Source organism: Schistocerca cancellata, chromosome 2, assembly GCF_023864275.1.
Source record: "Schistocerca cancellata isolate TAMUIC-IGC-003103 chromosome 2, iqSchCanc2.1, whole genome shotgun sequence".
Classification (NCBI taxonomy): domain Eukaryota; kingdom Metazoa; phylum Arthropoda; class Insecta; order Orthoptera; family Acrididae; genus Schistocerca; species Schistocerca cancellata.
Genome location: NC_064627.1, coordinates 287,089,752 through 287,109,740, shown reverse-complemented (window position 1 = coordinate 287,109,740; position 19,989 = coordinate 287,089,752). Strand labels below are relative to the sequence as shown.

Below are 19,989 nucleotides of genomic sequence, written 5' to 3'. Positions count from 1 at the left end.
TTTACTGCCTACTTTATGTACAGATTGAATAACTTTGCAGATAAGATACTACACTGTCTCTCTCCTTTTTTAACTACTGCCTCTTTTTCGTATTCTTCAAACCTTGCTGCACAAATTGTAGTTAACCTTTTGCTTTCTGTATTTTATTCCAAATAACTCCACAATGACACAGTGTGTGTTGCAGTCAACATTGTCAAAAACTTTTTCTGTATTATAGAGTACTATAAAAATCCCACAGATCTTAGCCACAAACAAATCTTCTGGGCAGTATCATCCTCTTTCCCCCAAAGTGTCCACTAACACTTGCTTCACTATAAAGCTTTATTTAGATCCTCCCAATTTATAATAGTTTCCCTGACCTCTGAAAACTTCCTCTCCAATGTCTCCTCAGATTCTGATACATTTTTGGAAATATACTTCATTTATTTACACCTCTCTCTGCTCACTGAATAAGGAAAAAGCTAGGATTAGTTCTTCCCCCTTGAAATGTGTGTGTGGGCAGTACTGTAATTTTGCCTCCTTAAGCTAATTACCAGCCAACCATTCTATCTCTCTGTTATTTACACTTATGGCATTTGCAGACCATAGTGTTGACATGCTTGCATAGCGATGAAATGATGGTTCAATAATCATTTGTTAAGGTATGTATAATGCCAAGAACATCCCTTTCCTAGTGTTTGTGATGAATAGTAGTTTCTGTGCAAAAACTGAACTGAATATCAGCTTCATTTCCTGTGGGATACTCCGAATTATGCTTGATTAGACTGAATTGAAAAAATAATGCACTTAATACCAAGATTTTAGATATTTTTATGTTATCATCACAGTTTTAAAGTGCCCACTAAATGGTCAGTGTTATTGCTCTCAATATTTCCAGATGTGCAATAATTTTGAATGAATGTGGGTTGGGTTGAGAAGCTGTTCAGTAACATTGAGATCAAAAACTTTTGGAATATATTGTGCCCCCAGAGAAATATTGTACCTTTTGTGGGCATTACGACAATATCACATGCTTTGTTGAAGTAGAGTCTGTTGTTTACACACTGAAATGAGTTCAAACTCAGAGAGAAAAAAAATCATTCATATGAGAATACATCTAAAGATACCAATCATTTCTGGCCTTATATGTGTTAGGGTTATTAGAATTTAAAAGCCAGAAAATTAAAAACTTATACTTTGGAGTTGTTTTTTACTAAATTTAAGAGCAAACAAAGGTGTTAGGGTTATTAGAATATAAAAGCCAGAAAATTAAAAACTTATACTTCGGAGTTGTTTTTTACTAAATTTAAGAGCAAACAAAGGTGCACCCATCTCCAGTAATTTATCAAATATCGGACTATCAACACCTAAAAAAGTTCTGAAAATCATTTATTTCATTTAATCTCAGTGCTCTCAACAAGTTTTTGTGAGCGAATGCCTAAGTCTCAAAATTTTTCATTCAGTCTTTTTCTGCTTGTAGCAAAATAGAGCAATTACCACAAGAGGATTGATTGTCCAACATTTCACACTAGAAAATATTGCACAAAAAATTGTTGCACAATACTACTGTCCATATTTGGGCCACTTTAATGGAGCACATATTGAAGAATCAATGAGTGGTTCTTTCGTAAGTACTCAGTGATGTAACCAGATTTTTTTCAAGTTTTGACCCACACATGGCCGGCCGCGGTGGTCTCGCGGTTCTAGGCGCTCAGTCTGGAACCGCGTGACTGCTACGGTCACAGGTTCGAATCCTGCCTCGGGCATGGATGTGTGTGATGTCCTTAGGTTAGTTAGGTTTAGGTAGTTCTAAGTTCTAGGGGACTGATGACCACAACAATTAAGTCCCATAGTGCTCAGAGCCATTTGAACTTTTTTTTTTTTTTTACCCACATATGAAATTTTGATTTAAAATGGAGAACTGTAGTGGATTCTGAAGACAGTAGAATGCTGAGATAGGATTGCAGGTAGATGTCTCATTTAATACTCTCTAAAGCAGATGTTTGCAACTTTTATACTTCCATTCTCCTGATACAGAAATGCAAGAAAGATTTAGTGTCATGCGTACAAGGGCAATGAAAATATAGACTCAAAAACTAATGAAGCTGTAGGTACACAGTTACTTTACTTCTCTCCTGGAGACTGTCATCTTACTATCAAGCCAAAGTCCACCCATTCCCAAGATGGGGATTGGGGGGGGGGGGGGGGTCAGGTAAAAGAAAGTAACTTCTTATTGGTGAAACGAATGTCCTGGCCACATTATACATCTCATCTATTATGGGATGAAGCAATCCTTTCTGTGGTTCATTATATAGACTTTATTATAATTCCAGTTTTGGATCACAATATTTATTTGTAATCAGTTAATTAATTTCGGTTGGTAATGACCATCTTCAGACCTAATGACCATCTTCAGACCTCTTAGGTCTGTTGCATTACATATATCATGCCATTACATGTGAAGGCACAGTCAAAATCGTAAGCCATTTCTGATTTGTCAAACAAATAAAATTATGGTATATAAAGAGCACCCAAGTGTGCACATGAAGAGAGACTCATTGTATTGAGATGCATGTATTTTTGCTGCTTTGGGAGAATTTACAGTTTGTGTTGTTCATATTTCAGTACACCATAGTTTACAGGAGATTCTTTTGAAGCCGTAAATGCAAGTAGGAAACTGCCCTGTACTTTAGCTGTTGAGATGAGGGTGCTTTTTTATGTGGCAGCTCCATGTGAACATTAAACCACACTCACTCGAACACAGAGCTGCAATATGCACCTGTTCACATGATTTTATGGCATATTGTAACAAGATATTTTTAACAATCCAGGAAAAGACAGATCGCTATTTACTGTAAAGAAGACACGTCAAGTTGCAGTTGGGCACAATTAAAAGACACATATTTTGACATGTCTTCTTTACGGTAAGTAGCAGTCTGTCTTTTCCTACATTGTTGATAGTCCTGCCTGGAGTTTCCATTGTTCAATGGTATTTTTAGTGTTTTTATCCACACACAGCTTGTGCAGGCACCAAAGAATTTTATTTTATCCACAAAGCATATGTACCGACTAGAGAATGGCTCAAAATTTCAGTCCTCTTTTACTCTTGCTATGGAAATACAAGGAGGATGTAGCAGTCATCTTCATACCTGACAATGGACTTATACCTATGAAAACCAATTAGGCTGAAAAATGCATTCTTTTTGTCACCCTTCTGAAATTACAAGGGCAAATGTGTAACTTTCATAATGAAATAAATGGACACAGGGCTGTGACCCACTTTATATAATTATCAGACATTTACAGAATGACTATATTGAAGAAAAGAAATAGGTATATGTTTGCATTATATATATTTGTGTTCTTAGAACAAATCTATCTTCTTTACACTTTAACATTTGTATCTTTTTACAACCAGTGTGGACATTTTTATATGTACAGATAAAAATTTCCTATTTTAAAAAAAATATAAGTATAATGCTCACATTTGGAAAACAGGGTGTTCCCTACTTTAACTATTAAAATATGGACAGTTGCCTTCTAAGTGTCTTCTAATATACATCTTCACTTGTGGTGCATTTTATATCAGATCTCTCTTACTTTTACAGGAATTAATAACTATCAACATTTGCACAGTTCAGCAACCATTTTTAAAACACATTGTGCAAGGAAGGTATGTGGGTTAGTAGAAACATTGCATAAAATTCCTATGAGCAACATGTTAGATTATTCAACTATCTACTGAGAAATCTTCACTTTGTATACATATATAAAATAGATTCTGCTGTTCATTTTATCAGTAAATTTACAGAATCTATTTTACTAAAAAAAATATAATTTATTTTATTTACAGTAAAATATTTACATTTAAAATTCATAAAATTCTATATACATTAAGAAGATGAACATGATTATCTAGATGTAACTGAATATAATACAAAGACTAGCACACATAAGAAGTCATGGGTCAAGTGATCACAGAGTAATATAAAATTAACAAGGAAAAGATCACTTGGAAATAGAATTGTTCTGATTCATACACTTCACTAACAAAAAAAGAAAATATCAGTTAAATTTATCTTAGAACAGTTAGTTTCAAAGATCAGGTACATGTAAGATGTCTTATGACTTCAAGAAAAAAAATTGCTTAAAATTATTTAAAAATGCCATTATCACGTTTATGTTGCATTGACTACTTTAAAGGACGCAAACAAGAGATGATAAAAATACAGATGCTGCTGTTCATATTGAACAGTTATAGTACCAGTCCTGTGGCTGATTGTAAATAAGCTTACGAATAATGCCTTCGATTTAAAAAAAAAAATCTGCTGAGCGATGATGATATAAAATACATTAAAATCAACACTTATAAAAGAATTATGAAATTAGGTGTCCTTGCTAGAGATCAAAACTTACACATCACTGCTGATGACAGAAACAGAAAAACAAAAAATTTTTCTGCATTAAGTCTGTCTTAGTCAGTTTCTTCGTACACCCTAATGTGTATTTTCAATATCACATGTGTATTCTGCAGTGCTAGGCGCTAAACAGGCCTCTGGTCTTGCACAACAATTGGAGGTTTGTCAGGTGTTTGTGGTGAGGGTACAGTTGTTGGCACTGGTTCAACCACATTATTTCTCTGTGGCGAAAGTAGTTCCTGACGATCCCTTTCCCTTTCTCGTCCTGGCCTGAATGCTTCCAATAACGATTCTACTCTCTCTTCCGTTGGACCCCATCGTTCGTAGCCAGCATTATTCTGTAGCCACACAACTAGTGTCCCATGTGGAGATCTGACATTCATGTCGCTCCTACAAAAGTAAATAATTCTGTTTTAAAATGGTATATATATTTGTAGTTAGTAAATTTATTATCATACAAAATTAATGACAGAATGAGTAAGTTTTAAACATTTTCCCATTATTAACTTCTTTTTGTTTGTGACAACCATACAAAATCACACTATAACGGTGGCAGGAAAAAGTGGTAAATTTTATTTGCAAAGATAACATGCGAGTAAAGCCCGCACTACATTGGTATATATGTATTGAAGCTGAACATTAAGAGTGATAGAACTGTGAGAGCTCCCTGCTTTTCACTGCAGGTGTTCGGCTATGTGTTATTCCATTAAAGCAAGTTTATATGAAATGGACAATTCATTAAGACAAGCATTTGGAGTAATATCTTGTCCAATTGCCGCTCTTGGGCTAGACAAGCTGAATCACATGTTTTCAAACATTGTTGGGTGATGACAAATGGTTTTATGGGTCACCTTGCCATGATGAACTGTTGCTGCATAAACCAATTGTCTTAAGTGTGACTGCAAATAATAATCCAAAATATTATGGTCATGGAATACGTTCTTTCCTACCAGTCTGACATGGTATGTATTATTTATAGCTTGTAACTGATATACACTTAACCACCATCATGTATGAATCACATACAGCTTTTTATTTACAGGGACAGCCCTTAAGCAGTTCTGGAATAGTGTCCTGAAAAATTTTGTTCGATACTTGTAAGATGTGCTGGGAAACCATACACCATCTGATCAAAAGTATCTGGAAACCTTTTAATGGACATTAATATGTGATGTGTCCCCCTTTAACCTTTATTGACAGCTTGGGCTCTGCTGTAAGGTGCCAGAATGATTTTGGAGGAATGGCAGCCCATTTTTCCTCTAGAGAGAAAATGAGAGACGGTAGTAATGTTGGACACTGGGATCTGGAGTGAATTCGATGTTCTAACTCATCTCAGAGGGGTTCCAAGAATGTTATTGACCACAAATGCTCAAATGCTCATTTACAGCTCAATGCATTGTCATGCTAAGTCATTGTCTCTGAACTGTTCTTCTACTGTTTACAGTACATTATGCTGAAAAATTTATTCATATCCTTCTGCATTTGTTGTTCTCTTAAGCACAGTAAGGGGGTAACACCTAACCACGAAACCGCCCCCTCCCCACATACCATAACACCAACTCCTCTGTACTTCACTATTGGCACTACACATGATCATGTTACCACAGGGTTCAACATCATTCATCACACCAAGTCACTCAGTTCCAGTCATCCTCTAGCCAGTGGCAGTGTTCTTTACACCAGCTCAACCATCATTTAGCACTGACTGCAGAAATGTATGGATTATGAGGGGCTGATTGACAATTATAGCCCATTCTTTTTAACTCCCTACAAAGTCCTAACTGGACTGCTGGCAGTACTTTGGAATTCACTTCCAAACTCACTTCCTTCCACTGGTTCATGCAATTTGTTATGATCGCCCTCGGCAGTACTTGATGGTCCCTTGTCTGTGAGTGCATGGGGTCCTTGTCTTGGTTTAACTGTGGCTGGGTTGTTCCTTCACAGTTCCGCTTCATAATCACTTCACCAACAGTCAACTTGGGCAGCTTTAGAAGGGTTGAAATGTCCCTCATGGATCTGTTACTCAGGTGACACCCAGAGACTAGTCACTGAACTCTTCTGCTTCCCTACTAACAACACAATACTTCTTGCTGGTCCAACGCTCGTGACATCCAGTGGTCAGTTCCTCATTACATAGGGGTGGCCAGATACTGCATGTACGTTAAGTGAGATGGTACTGTGGTAATACGTTGGACTAGCATGTAAGGTTGGCTGTTCAAACACCTGTCTGGACATCCAAAAATTCAGGTTTTTCCATGTTTTAAATATATCACTTGAGAAAGGTGCCAGGATGATTCTTTTGGAAAGGATGTGGCCACTTTTGTTCCACAGCCCAAGCTTATGTTCCATTGACTGGTCAGTGAACCTTAAGCTTCCTTTCATTTTAACATACAGACCTACTAGAGGTCACCTAGTATTCCTACTCACACATTAATAGCAAAGTATGGGTACTGAATATCGTGTGAAGTACTGTTCATGTGTTACTGTGATGTGTTGTGCATAGGTACTTGACATCAGCTTACAGAACATACTCTTCCTGGTAGGGCATAAGAGCAAATCTTGGTCAATTATTTATGGTGCTGCCTGAAAATGCTTTTTGATGGATTCACACAGCACCACTGCCTCCATTTAAATGGCCTCATATGAAAACAATGTCTGCTTGCTCATAAGATAAATATCCATCATGAATAAATCAGATACTCACAACTACAAATACAGTGAAAAATTGGTGTAAAATACGGGAAAATGCGAAATGTGGGGAATAACGTTTTAAGCTGTAAAAGGTAATATAGGATGCCCCCTTTCACTTTATGTGTGATATATGTACATAACAAGCATCAAAAGAGTTGTCAGGGACTTGTTTATTATCTAATGAAGGTTTGTTATCTAACAAAAACACTTATGTAACTGGAACTGATAACTGTCTGTAGGAATATTTGACTCAGTTTCATGTGTCATAATCGATGTTTTTTGGAAGCCTGCAGCTGTCACTCATTATTTAAATAATGAAATACTGCACTAGTTGCATATTTTTTTATGCTTATGCCTGTTTCGAGAATTTTTTCTCGTTGTCAAGTGCAAATATGTAAATTAGTATTATTTGTGGTAGTCTACATCTCTTTCACTGTAGTCGTCGTCTTGAGGTTATGTAGAAAAACACACACACACACACACACACACACATTGTTTGTTTGTGTAACATCACAAAAAATACACACGTAAATTCGAGAATAAATTCTCAAGGCGTGTTTCTCAGCATGAATAAAATACGTAACGAGCGTTGTGTTTAAACTAAAAACATTTGAGCAACGAAAAGTGAATGATGGTGTCAACTAGCACTCCAAGGGGCCATATGCCGAATCACGCTATATGGTTCGAGAAAGGTGTCGTGATGATCACAAAACCGCATTTGCGCAGTAGACACAGTGTGGAAATGGTTGTGATTGGCCATGATATCTTCATTCGATGAACCTAGTTACTCCCATCAGCCACCACACCAAGTAGTGCTTGGTAGCGTAATATTCGTAAACACTACTGGACAGCCAACATCATGCCAGTGTCATTTTTTCTCCTTAAACATTTTTTCGTAATGCATAAATTGTGGGAAAATTATAAATGTGTTGACAAAATGTGGTGCAAATTAATATTGTGGGCATAGGAAATTTGACAGGACCAATAAAAAATGTCGTAAGTGGTGGGAAAACGTTAATTCCAGGAACATTAAAGTGGAATTATGCTGTACCTCAACAGATATGTCAAATGTAAACATAGCAACACAGTAAGAGTGCTGAATCATCATATTGATAAATATCAGTAATGTAACCCTATTTTTTTTTTATTTGCTATAATCTTAGGTGATTAGCCTTTATCTTAAAACCTGCTAAAAGCAAACTTTCATTACTAACAAATGTTTCCATGGATACTTTTCTCCTCCCAAAGTTTGTAAAGACATTTTTGATATGCAGGTATGTGTAGTTTGGACTTATGGTTTAAAATTGTCAAGTTCAAAAGGACAGAAATTTCCAGTCTCTTGAATTCAATCATATAAAAGACCAGTCTGTGTATCTAACAGCAGCCATCTGTACCATTTACTGGTAAGATAACCAAAGCAACTGGTCATTGTTTTAACAATAAACAATATTGGAATACTAATACATATTGTTAGTGCTTGCACTATATGATCACTTGTTTGGATGATAAAATATTCTTTCACAAGTGTCTTGGTCTGCATTTCTGAGACTAAACAATCATCACGGAATTTTTTTTTTTTTTTTTTTTTTTTTTTTTTTTTTTTTTTTTTTTTTTTTTTAATATCTCACAAGGGAAGTCTTCAGGGGTGGAATCTACTTTTTTTGAAATAATCTGCAAGTATCACAACCTGCAGCCATTCAGCAAAAAAAAGGAGGGGGGGGGGGTGCCATTTGCAAGTAATCAATGAAAAAGAATTCTGTAGTGATGCACTACAGCCTTACAAATTATGGTGCTATCCATATTGGCAGTTTAGTGTGGTGTGGTGTTTAAGATCCTTTCCTGATATGTTGTAGGTTCAAATCCCAACAAATGCTTCTAATTTTTTATTTATAATTCTTTGCTGCATTATTTTAATCATTGTGAATTGCACTGGTTTCCAGGGTTTGTGAGTTGGGCTACTCTAATTTCAGGAATTTAGAGTCCAGAACTCAACGAAGGCACCGCAGACATTCCTGTGCTCGTAAAGAAGCTGGATCCATAGTTTTTGTTTGCCTGTCAATATTTAAACGTTTAAAATGCTGATCTATCAGTTAAAAACAAAGGAAAATATATTTTTGACACAAGTGCACACTTCCATTGTAACAAGTATATGTTTTTGGTTGTATCAAATTCTTGTTTTGCTATGGACAAAGTTATGCAGATGAAAGAAGGGATTATAAATAAAACTGAATTCAAGTAAAATAAGGAACATAAATAATAATGTGGACAAAAACATAAAATGATAATAAAACTGATGAAATTAAAACAGAAAAAATAATTAAAATCACAGTCACAAAGATTCCAAATTCAAACAAAGTGTAATAGGAACAAAGAATGAGAACAAATTTAATACAGTGGTTAAAAAGACAGCAAAGAATTAAAAATAAAAATATAAACAAATCAAAATAACGTTTTGAAAAGATTTAAAAAGCACCTAATGGGATAGAAATCCACAACCTCTGTCATGTCAGGATAAGATATTAACCATTACACTACGTTGCTATTGCAAAAGCACTGTTTCTCGCCCCTGCGGACCTCCCCTTGTCAGAAAAAAACACAAATTATAATAAGATAATCAACTTCTAAAAATACACAGTATATTTGGCAATAAGCCTCAGATTAAGGTAACTTTCTGCTTTACACAGTTTGAAAAAGCTACAGAATAAGGGCACATATATACTGTCTTTCCATGTCCTCAACTGAGTTCTCAGAAGTAAAATTGAAATTTTGGATATCTGTCTCACTGTGTGCTACTTCCAGGTAGAAATTAAAAGACAGATGATATTTAAAAACAGTCCATATGCTTAACACTTAGTTTTATATTTAACAGGATAGGTCTGGCTATGGAGGCAGGTAGCAAAGAAAGACAGAAAACAATCACATGATGTATTATTTTAATCACTAAGTCTCTATTACTTTTCATAGCTTTACATGCAGGATAAATGACACTATGTTTATACATTCGTGCAATTTATCATATAACAAAGAAAGCAATTTTTTTTAATAATTCATGCAGTGAATAACTTACTTTGCTTTTATATGTTGTAGACCATTCCGATATTCATGTTCAAGAGCTGGTACGACTACTTGTTTCCTCTTAAAATGGCTTGCTTCAAGTTTAAGCAGTGCATTTGGTGCTGGCTCTCTGTATTCTGGGATAAATACGATAAAGGAAAGAGCTTCTGGGGATTCTGATAGAAGCCTTTCAAAATGATTCACCATTGCTTCCATTAACTCTTCACAGAAAGGAGGATTCGCTTCAAATGATCCACTGACAGGTTTGAAGTCTAATATTGGACTGAAATCAAAATGTTAAGATTAAATGTGCATCAGCCTGAAAGATAGTCAGTTTACTTATATTTTCCTATGAGTAGGTCCCAACAATTCATTTCCAATTTATGTCTATTGCTCTTTAGCAAAGAATACAACCTTCTAGAGAATATATGTTCATTCTATGGAATGCTAATGACTGATATATATTTGTAGATGTATATAGGGACTTACAAAAGTTACACATGTTCATGGCACATTGTCAGCAGTGTGTTCTGGGTTTCCTGCAGAGAGAGTTCTGCTGCTGTCAGGTATCTGCTTATCAGGGAATGAGTGAAACAATGTGGCAACTGGAAACATACTCTGAAGTTGAACTATGCGGGGCAGTACAATGCTTGTAGGGAAAACATTTAAATCACAACACGGATTCGTCATGAAATTCTGGCAGCATACAAACTAAATGCAGTGTCACATCCAGCAGAATTGAAATGGTCCCACTAATTTGACAGGGGCCACACAAACACGAGTGATGTTGATTGGAAAGGAAGGCCTGTTATACTGACATATGCAACAATATCCAGGCAATGAGATTCTGAAGTGATACAGATATTCACACAGCAATTCTTGTATAGCGGAGTGGAGTTCTGTCGTTCAGGAATTGAACGACTGGTAGAATATTCCAACCATTGTTTGCATATATTGGTGACCATGTTGAAAAATTGTGCCATATCTGTGTTACTTTTAAGTGACCAAAAGTTACTTGGTATTCCATAATGTTAACTTTTGAAGATGCCTCATACTAACAGACGCTGCAATTGAAAATTAAATTACTTTCAAAAGTGATTAGTCCATAATGGTTGTTATTGTGTTGGACAGTCGACTTTTGTCACCTGCAAATGCATAAAACAGTTGGTACTTACCCCTAATTAAGAGTGTATGGATCAAAATAAAAAAATCTTGAAATTGTGAGTATGTCGCCACCTTCTTACGAATAGGTAATTCTCATGAATATCACTACAGCACTAAGGAGATTCTTTCATCTAGTATGCAAGTTTCATAGCAAAGTATTTCATATCACATTTCCAGTATATTGGCACTTAATAAAATAAACAATGGTTTATGAAAAAAAAAAAATACAGCACAAAACTGGAACTTTCTTTTTTGTCAAAACAGTAGTAGTAGTAATTTTTGAACAGCAAATCCTTCCCTAGATGGCATAACTTGAGCTAACTTCCTTCATATTTATGAAACTTCTTTGGCAATATCAGTTCCATAGATGTAGAGAGCTGTGCTAGAATTACCTAAGGCTCTACCGAAAAGTTTTATCAGCTTGGTTCTTTCAATGTTATCAAGAAGTATATGCAGTCTACATTAACATTTGTGAAAATTACAACACCCACGAAGATGGATCCAAACTCAGAGGATGAATAGGACAGTGTATCAGCAACAAGAGATGAAGGAGATGATCTCGCACATTTACAGTTAGCTACATTCTCTTTTGTGTGGCTGAAAACAACACTGCTATGCCACATTTGATGTGGGAGGAGCTATCGGATGACGAGGAAATGTGAAAGAAACTGCTGATGCATCTTACCACAGGATGTAATATCAGCTGCGAGATATTTGTAACAGGGCAAAAGATCTCGCGACAATATGTTTCTCATGCTGTTACACAAGTGACACATGTAGGGGGATTAAGGAAGGAAGGAAGGAATATCAGGAAACATCCAATGACATTAACATTTTGGGTCCTGAGCCATTGCGCGCGGGTGTCTACCATAAAGACTGGCCGATTTTAACGTATTTTAAACTACTACAACTCATGAAAGCTTTCAGTTATAGCAATAAAATTACTCTTTCTCTTGAATTAATACATATTTTTGACAAGCGTTATAATAACAACATTGTTTTTGAAAAAAGGAAAAATTGGTCAAAGGTATATTCACTGTATTTTCTAGAAGGAATTTTTTTTTTAATTTTACACAAAAATTGTAATTATGATGGATACAGTAACCTCCTGTAACTATTTTAGGATCCAATTTTGCTGCGCAGCATTTTGCACAATGCTACTTTACATTCACTACCCTGGTAGCTTCTGTCTTTTCACCACACTTTGCCAGAAACTTCCGTATTTCCATAAGTGTAACTCCTTTCCACCTTGATAATGAGCAGGTGGGTGAAACGGAATTTGTGCTTCGTAATTTCCTGATACATTGTTGAGCATACAGATTAGTTTGTTTCATCATACTGTCTCTCAGGAAATATGAAAAAAATTCTAGAGGTGCACTGTTCTGGTCTAAACTGACAATATTGCATATTCCAAATTGTCCTGAGAATAGATTGATATCTGGTGCATGATCAGTAGTCGTCCAACCTTCCTCAGAATCGGCGTGGCGCGCACGTCTCGGCTTCCCCCTCGCTGTTAGTCTCACTCGTTCTTCAGGCACAATATCGACGGGATTACTTGCTGCTGAATTGCTTGGACACCTGCTCTCCTCTTCTGAGTCTATCAGAAGAGTAGTATTTGCAAATAAAATCATAATTACATACTGAGAGTTTTTTCAGTGAAAATCTGAACAAAAATTATAGATGTTTTTTTGTCAGAACTCTTTACCTGAACTGCCAGAAACTTCTTCTTGAACACAGTCCACATCATCATCAGAGTCATCTACAATATCTTCCTCTGAAAAATCAACGTCAATTGCTTCTAAGTCACGATATAACTCGTGAGCAATTTCTTCGTCCGTCAGCCACGCTTCGCCATGTCGACGCTACTGAGACCGCGCGGGACAAAATCGCTGCTTACAAAACCCGACAAATAAAAAGGGAAGCACATCCTTCCACAGCATGCCCGCACTATCTAGTGACCAATACTCGAACTAAGTCCATGCAGCGCCTCCCAGACAAGCGGGAGCCGTAAGAACACACAAAGGAAAGAAGGGGAAGAACGAGAACACGCGCCCGTAAAATTACGGGCGCTGGGCTTTCGGGCAGGTTGCACATGCCCGTATTTTTACGGGCGTCGGCGCCTAAGTGTTAAGGTCATTACAGACTGAGCACTAATTCAGACTGTTTCAAGAATGGGGATGAAAATTGGTTATGCACTTTCAAATGAACCATCCTGGCATTTGCCTTGAGTGATAGAAAGATCATGGAGAACCTAAGTATGGATGGCAGGATGTAGATTTGAACCGTTGTCTTCTTGAATGTGAGTCCACTCCCACAGGGTGCGAACCAATCAACAGATGGTTGTATGCAGTGACATTGGTGAATCACCTTAACATGAGCATTCTAGGTGATAACCACCAATTTTTCTGTATTGCTGGTTCATGTAAACTGCAGGTTCGAGTGATGGCACACACAACATTGGTTTCTGGCTAATGTAAAAAATTGCAAATGGTCTCAGACAACAGTAGTAAATAGAATACTATCATGAAAGGTTGAATAACAAAATACAGTATAGTCTACGGTGGTGAATACTGGTTAGACTTTAATGATACCATTATGATGACTAATCAAGCAGCCTGCATTTTTTGAGTGACATAGCAAGCAAACAAATGCAGTGGTTTGAGCTGCTACTTGATACAAGAAATAACAACTCCTGCCTAGTGACAGCAATATGACCAGTGGCCACTGCAGCCTGCAATTGTAAAAGTCTTCTTCAAAGAATAACAAGATGCCAATGTTTGCCTGTGCGCTGAAAATGGAACATGTGTTCAGGTTAGGCTATCAAGGGCAAAGTGGGTGGGGGGAAATTCCCCTTCCATATTGAGATGTTAAGAAAACGATTGCAGTTAACAGCTTCACACCATACTGAATTCTGAAAATGTGAGAGGTTGTTCAGTCCTGTAACTAACCACTTGTGTATTGCCATATTCCTGGTCTGTGGTACAAAGTTCATTTCAGTTACTGGTAGCTTATTTAGTTGACGAAATGTTAGTTTTGAGGGATGCTCAAGAAGCTGGTTCTTTTCATTACCCACAGTGATCGATCTTGGTTTAAGGATACTATTGGACTAGTGTGCTGTATGGTCCCTAAGATGATGGCCTTGTGGGCAAACATACAGAAACAATAAACTGAGAATCTGTTTACTACCTTATACTTTAATGGTGTCATGATTCATTGTAAAAGTAATACTATCGTAAGCATGTACATACATAACTGGAGACATTGTAATCGACAGCAGTATAATGGGTTAAACAATTCTTTTTTGGTTTCCATCTATCTTTTCTTTTGCCTTCTCCGTTTTTTGTAAGTAATTTGACTTACTGTATGCATCCTGCCACTCTTTGAAGAGATCTACACAGCTATGTTGGCACCACCATTACTTCATAGAATGCACTCTTCATTAATAATGCATGAATTACATATTAGTGAAATAACCAATATTACAGACAATAGCAGATATGAGAAAAATTTCATAAAGTATCAAAGCATATGAGAATTTCATCTACTCAAAGAACACAACTTTATAAACCTATTAGACTTTTGTAATGAAATATCAGACAGTGTGAAGTGTTCCTTGAGACTATGACAGAATTCTTGGAAAATCCTTGAATTTTATGAAGAAAGTCAATATTCCTAGGTATTTAATCACAACTTTCCCTCACTGAATCACTTTTTCCTCTGTGAGTCAAGCAAGGAAATTATATTTAATAGAGTTGTGTGATCAAAGAGTGAGAATAGTTCCTTACTGAGTGAACAAGAACTAACATGGCCCCTTTCCACAGCAATAAAAATGAAACAAAGGATGATTAAAATTGACTAGAATCACTCAGTATTCTATTAGGCGGATACCAAAATTTTTTGGAACTGCTTTGGTAGGGTAAAGATTCCCAAAAGGAATCTTTTGAACGAGAATATTCTACAGAATTATTTGATTCGTTCTTCATGCTGGGATCAGCAAACATTATTGAGTAAGTGCTACTGAAGCTTAGCAAGTATGCTCAATGAGCAGAAGCAAACTATTGATAGAGCCATTGAATAATATGATATTATGTCACATGTTTTTCTAAATGAATATGTATGACACAGTATACATGCACATTGTCCTCCAGGTAAATTATTTTGCTACTGCAGATGGAAAAGTGAAATTTCGTGGCTGAAATGGAATAGGCTGTGGAACATATTTTGAATCCAAGACAAGGTCACTTAACAGTGTGGCTTGTTTTTGAAGAAGTTAATCAGCTAAAGAAAAATTGCATAATAATCATGTTTATTATTTCATGGCTAACTATGTAATGTTTTTGATGTAGGTTTTCTCCAACAATGCTGTTATTCTCAGGGTGATGTGTTACTACTTTATAATACAGAATCCACGCAGTGTTAAATTTTCATTACTAAGCTGATGACCAGAAACAGTTGGTGTATGAACTGCCCCACCAACTTCAGCAAATTGGAAAAACCTGTATAGTTTTGCACACTATCTATAAAAAAATAGACAATAGTATTAATAACCAGTACCACAATTCTTCTCTGCAGCTGGATTTTCAGTTATGTAGAATCATTTAATTACACGTTTACCCATATATAAGCTCCAAAATGAAAACTAGTGAGACATTTTTGTTGTTATTTCTTTAATGGACATTAGGCTATGGTCCAAGGCTTAGTTCTATGTCTAACGTTTCATCTTCCAGTGCTGGAATATCATCGGAGGCTTTAACAACTCAGAAAGCAATTACAATCTTAAACAAGCTCAGCAAGCCCATACTTATTCAGGCAGGGGGGGTGGTTCATGATGTCATCAAACTGCTGGCTAAAGTCGTGGAGATGTGCCGGCACATGTTACAAAGCTTTATGTAGTACTAAAGCCCACAATTTGCCTTACTTTCTGTTCTTTTCTGTTATAGTTGCTTTTGTGGTTTTGATTTTCTATGGCTTCTCCGTAAATCGTAGCGTAGTAAAGATTCAATTGTGATAGAAGCATTGACAGCCACCTCAAGGAACACAAGAGTAATTGTTTTTTGGGTAATATGGGTGAATCATAGGTAGGAGAACATGCACTGGAACCAGGGAACCATCAAATTTAATTTCTCTGATACCACGGTTTTATCAAGATTTATTACTATTATCAAGATTCAATACTATGCCAGGATATACAGAGGGGCCATAAAAATTCAAAGACACAAAAACAACTTTAACAGAAAAGGAGGAGGACTGAAATAAGATGATTTTTGGGCCTTAGTACTAAATAAAGCTCCACAAACATGCTCGCACGACTCCCCTAATCTCAGGCACCAGTCTGATGATGTCACAAACCAACCGTTACCTGAATATGTATAAACAGCTCGGCTTGATGATGACTCCAGCATTGGAAGACAAAATGTTAGGCAAGAGAAATATGCCTTGAACCACAATCTAATGCCCATAAAACATATATCACAAAGAATGCAAATACCGGCTGTGAAAGCCTCATATCACTAGAGAGACATTTCATGAATTGATGCCAAGATACATTAAGATAATAACAACATTCTTACCCTCTTGATCCAAAATATGAATCAGTGTCTGGAAATGCAGAACAATACTGCCTGAAGTAGCAGTTCAGTGGAGATGCAAAGCATTCAAATGTTACACCAAACATTCTATTCAAGCACTCAAGTACTGTGATAGGAAGTGATCCTTGAGTTGGTTCATCATCTTTGCTTGTTGCACCAATGAATGTGTTGTACCGCTTCAACAAACACCATACACGTGGCAAAAAAAGTTCGAATTTTTTATCATCAAAGCAGTTATACCTATAAAGTTGTTCCTGTAATGACAAATTATAACTTGATTTTTTTATTTAAAAATACATACATAAGTCAGAACAGTACACACATGAAAGAAGAGGTAAAAAACACTGTGTAAATCAAATGAGAGCAACAGAATGGAAAAGGAAAGAAAAACTGATGTTGTGATTCAGAGTGAAATAGGTTAAATGAAGAACCTCCCTTTGTTAATTAATTAGATGTTCTGTAGATCAGCTGAACAAGTCTTTTATTGAAATATTGTGCAATGAGACAGTTCACAGGATGTGTGTGTACTTGTGGAACTGAAGCCACCGTAATCAAAAGGAGCATAAAGAGTTAAATTGTTTCACCCATCGTTTCTTTTGGCATCAAACCTATCTATTTCGGATTATTTACTGTTCAGTCATGTCTTCAGTAATTCGCCTAAGCTACATCCATTCTTGATACACTAATCATGTATATTTATCCTGTAAACTGATTCATTCCACATCGTTTTGATGAAAAAATCATTCAAGTGATCTACTGAACATGTAATTAACAAACAAACTTGCTTATTTTACTTTTTCAGGGTTTTACTACAAAATCTGGCAGGAGCCATGTGATGGTCCACTTTCTATCTGTGGTACTTTGCACATACATGTTAGTGTCACTCTCTTACTACCTATATATATTCTGCGCTCTGTTGTGTCAGTTTGTACACATACAGACTGTAGGCAATAATTATCAACCAAACAAAAGCAATATGCAACTTTGAAAGCACAAGTAATTCCTCAGGCCATCTGTGCACTCTTAATTCAACAAAATTGTGTGTGTGAGAGAGACATATTATATCATATTAACACTGAACATTCAGCAGTTGTGTGTCTTGTTCATCACAGCAGTGGGTCTTACAAAGTGAACCTACAAAATTCGATAACTAGAATATTTGGTAAACAGTTTTAGGTATCAAATTGAAGTATCTGGCTAGTGATTGTATACAAAGGAGCAAGTGACTCTTAATAACAATTATCTACAAAGTTATTGGCATACTCTTTTAAATTACATTAGAAACCTCTTATAAATAGAAGTTTAGTGTTATTACATTTGTTAAGGTTTTCTAAATCCAAGTTCCAAGGCATTAGACTGTCCCTCCTCCACTGAAGGTGCAAATTTTGCTGAACTGGACTTCATGCCTTTGAAAGTGATGACTGACTGAAATTCACTAAGGATAGGAACTCCACCATGAATTATTACAAGAATTGCTAATGTTTTTTCGAGGTATGGACAGCACTACAGAACTTGATATATAACACCTATGTTGCTTGTGTGTACCATGTTTACAAGTCAACAGGAATTGAAAAACATAAAGCCACCTGCTATTCTGAACCAACAGCTGGAACTTGTTGCAAATCATACCAGATGAAGTAACAGTTTGCAGTAAATTGTTATTTCATTGACATCTTTTTCAGAGAGGGTTCGTGTCTTGGCAGGGTGCTCCAACTTCCATACATTTTACACTTTTCAGCTTGCAGGCCTTGCATGTAATTTTGTGTTTCAACTCCTTGTTGAACAAATGGGGGATTTTAAGACATAGAAGTACGCTATGCAATCAAAAGTATCCAGACACTTGGCTGAAAATGACTTACAAGTTTGTGGTGTCCTGCAATCGGTAATGCTGAAATTCAATATGGTGTTGGCCGACCCTTCACCTTGATGACAGCTTCCACTCTCGCAGGCATATGTTCAATCAGGTACTAGAAGGTTTGTTGGGGAATGGCAGCCCGTTCTTCACGGAGTGCTGCACTGAGAAGTATCGATGTCGGTCAGTGAGGCCTGGCATGAAGTCAGCGTTCCAAAACGTCCCAAAGGTGTTCTATATGATTAAGGTCAGAACTCTGTGCACACCAGTCGATTACAGGGATGTTATTGTTGTGTAACCACTCCACCACAGGCTGTGCATTATGAACAGGTGCTCGATCGTGTTGAAAGATGCAATTGCCATCCCTGAATTGCTCTTCAAAAGTGGGAAGCAAGACAGTTCTTAGAACATCAACGAAGGCCTGTGCTATGATGGTGGCATGCAAAACAACAAGTGGTGCAAGCCCCCTCCATGAAAAACATGACCACACCATAACATCACTGCCTCCGAATTTTGCTGTTGGCACTACACACGCTGGCAGATGACGTTCACCGGGCATTTGCCATACCCACACCCTGCCATCAGATTGCCACATTGTGCACCATGATTCGTCACTCCACACATTTTTCCACTGTTCAATCGTCCAATGTTTATGCTCAGTACACCAAGCGAGGCATCATTTGACATTTACCTGCGTGATGTGTGGCATATGAGCAGCCGCTCAACCATGAAATCCAAGTTTTCTCACCTCCCGCCTAACTGTCGTGGTACTTGCAGTGGATCCTGATGCAGTTTGGAATTCCTGCATGATGGTCTGGATAGACGTTTGCCTATTACACATTACGACCCCCCTGCAACTGTCAGTCAATCAACAGACGAGGTCGGCCTGTACGCTTTTGTGCTGTGTCACTTCACGTTTCCACTTCACTATCACAACAGAAATAGTGGGCCTAGGGATATTAAGGAGGGGGGAAAATCTCGTGTACAGACATATGACACAAGTGACACCAATCACCTGACCACGTTCGAAGTTCTGCAGAGTGCCCCACTGTGCTCTCTCACTATGTCTAATGACTACTAAGGTCACTGATGTGGAGCATGTGGCAGCCGATGGCAGCACAATGCACCTAATACGAAAAATGTATGTTTTTGGGGTGTGCGGATACTTTTGATCACTCAGTGTATTAAGCCACTGTTCTTCCATTTGTATAAATTGGAGCTTCTATTGATCTGTTAAAATATC

The 19,989-nt window shown here is 36.9% G+C and overlaps 1 protein-coding gene across 2 annotated transcripts in view; it reads right to left on the bottom strand.

Annotated features, from left to right (window-relative positions):
* Positions 1 to 3,305: 3,305 nt before the first annotated feature.
* Positions 3,306 to 19,989, bottom strand: part of LOC126161635 (mRNA (2'-O-methyladenosine-N(6)-)-methyltransferase) — a 160,707-nt gene continuing 144,023 nt past the window's right edge. The window contains exons 9-11 of one of the 2 annotated variants that reach the window (XM_049917596.1): positions 16,877 to 17,148; positions 10,156 to 10,425; positions 3,306 to 4,787 (exon numbers count right to left, since the gene is read on the bottom strand). In XM_049917596.1, coding sequence (XP_049773553.1) covers positions 4,523 to 4,787; positions 10,156 to 10,425; positions 16,877 to 17,148 — 807 coding nt within the window. In that variant the 3' untranslated portion in view covers positions 3,306 to 4,522. The remainder of the gene's footprint in view (positions 4,788 to 10,155; positions 10,426 to 16,876; positions 17,149 to 19,989) is intronic. The other variant, XM_049917595.1, reaches the window with a different exon arrangement.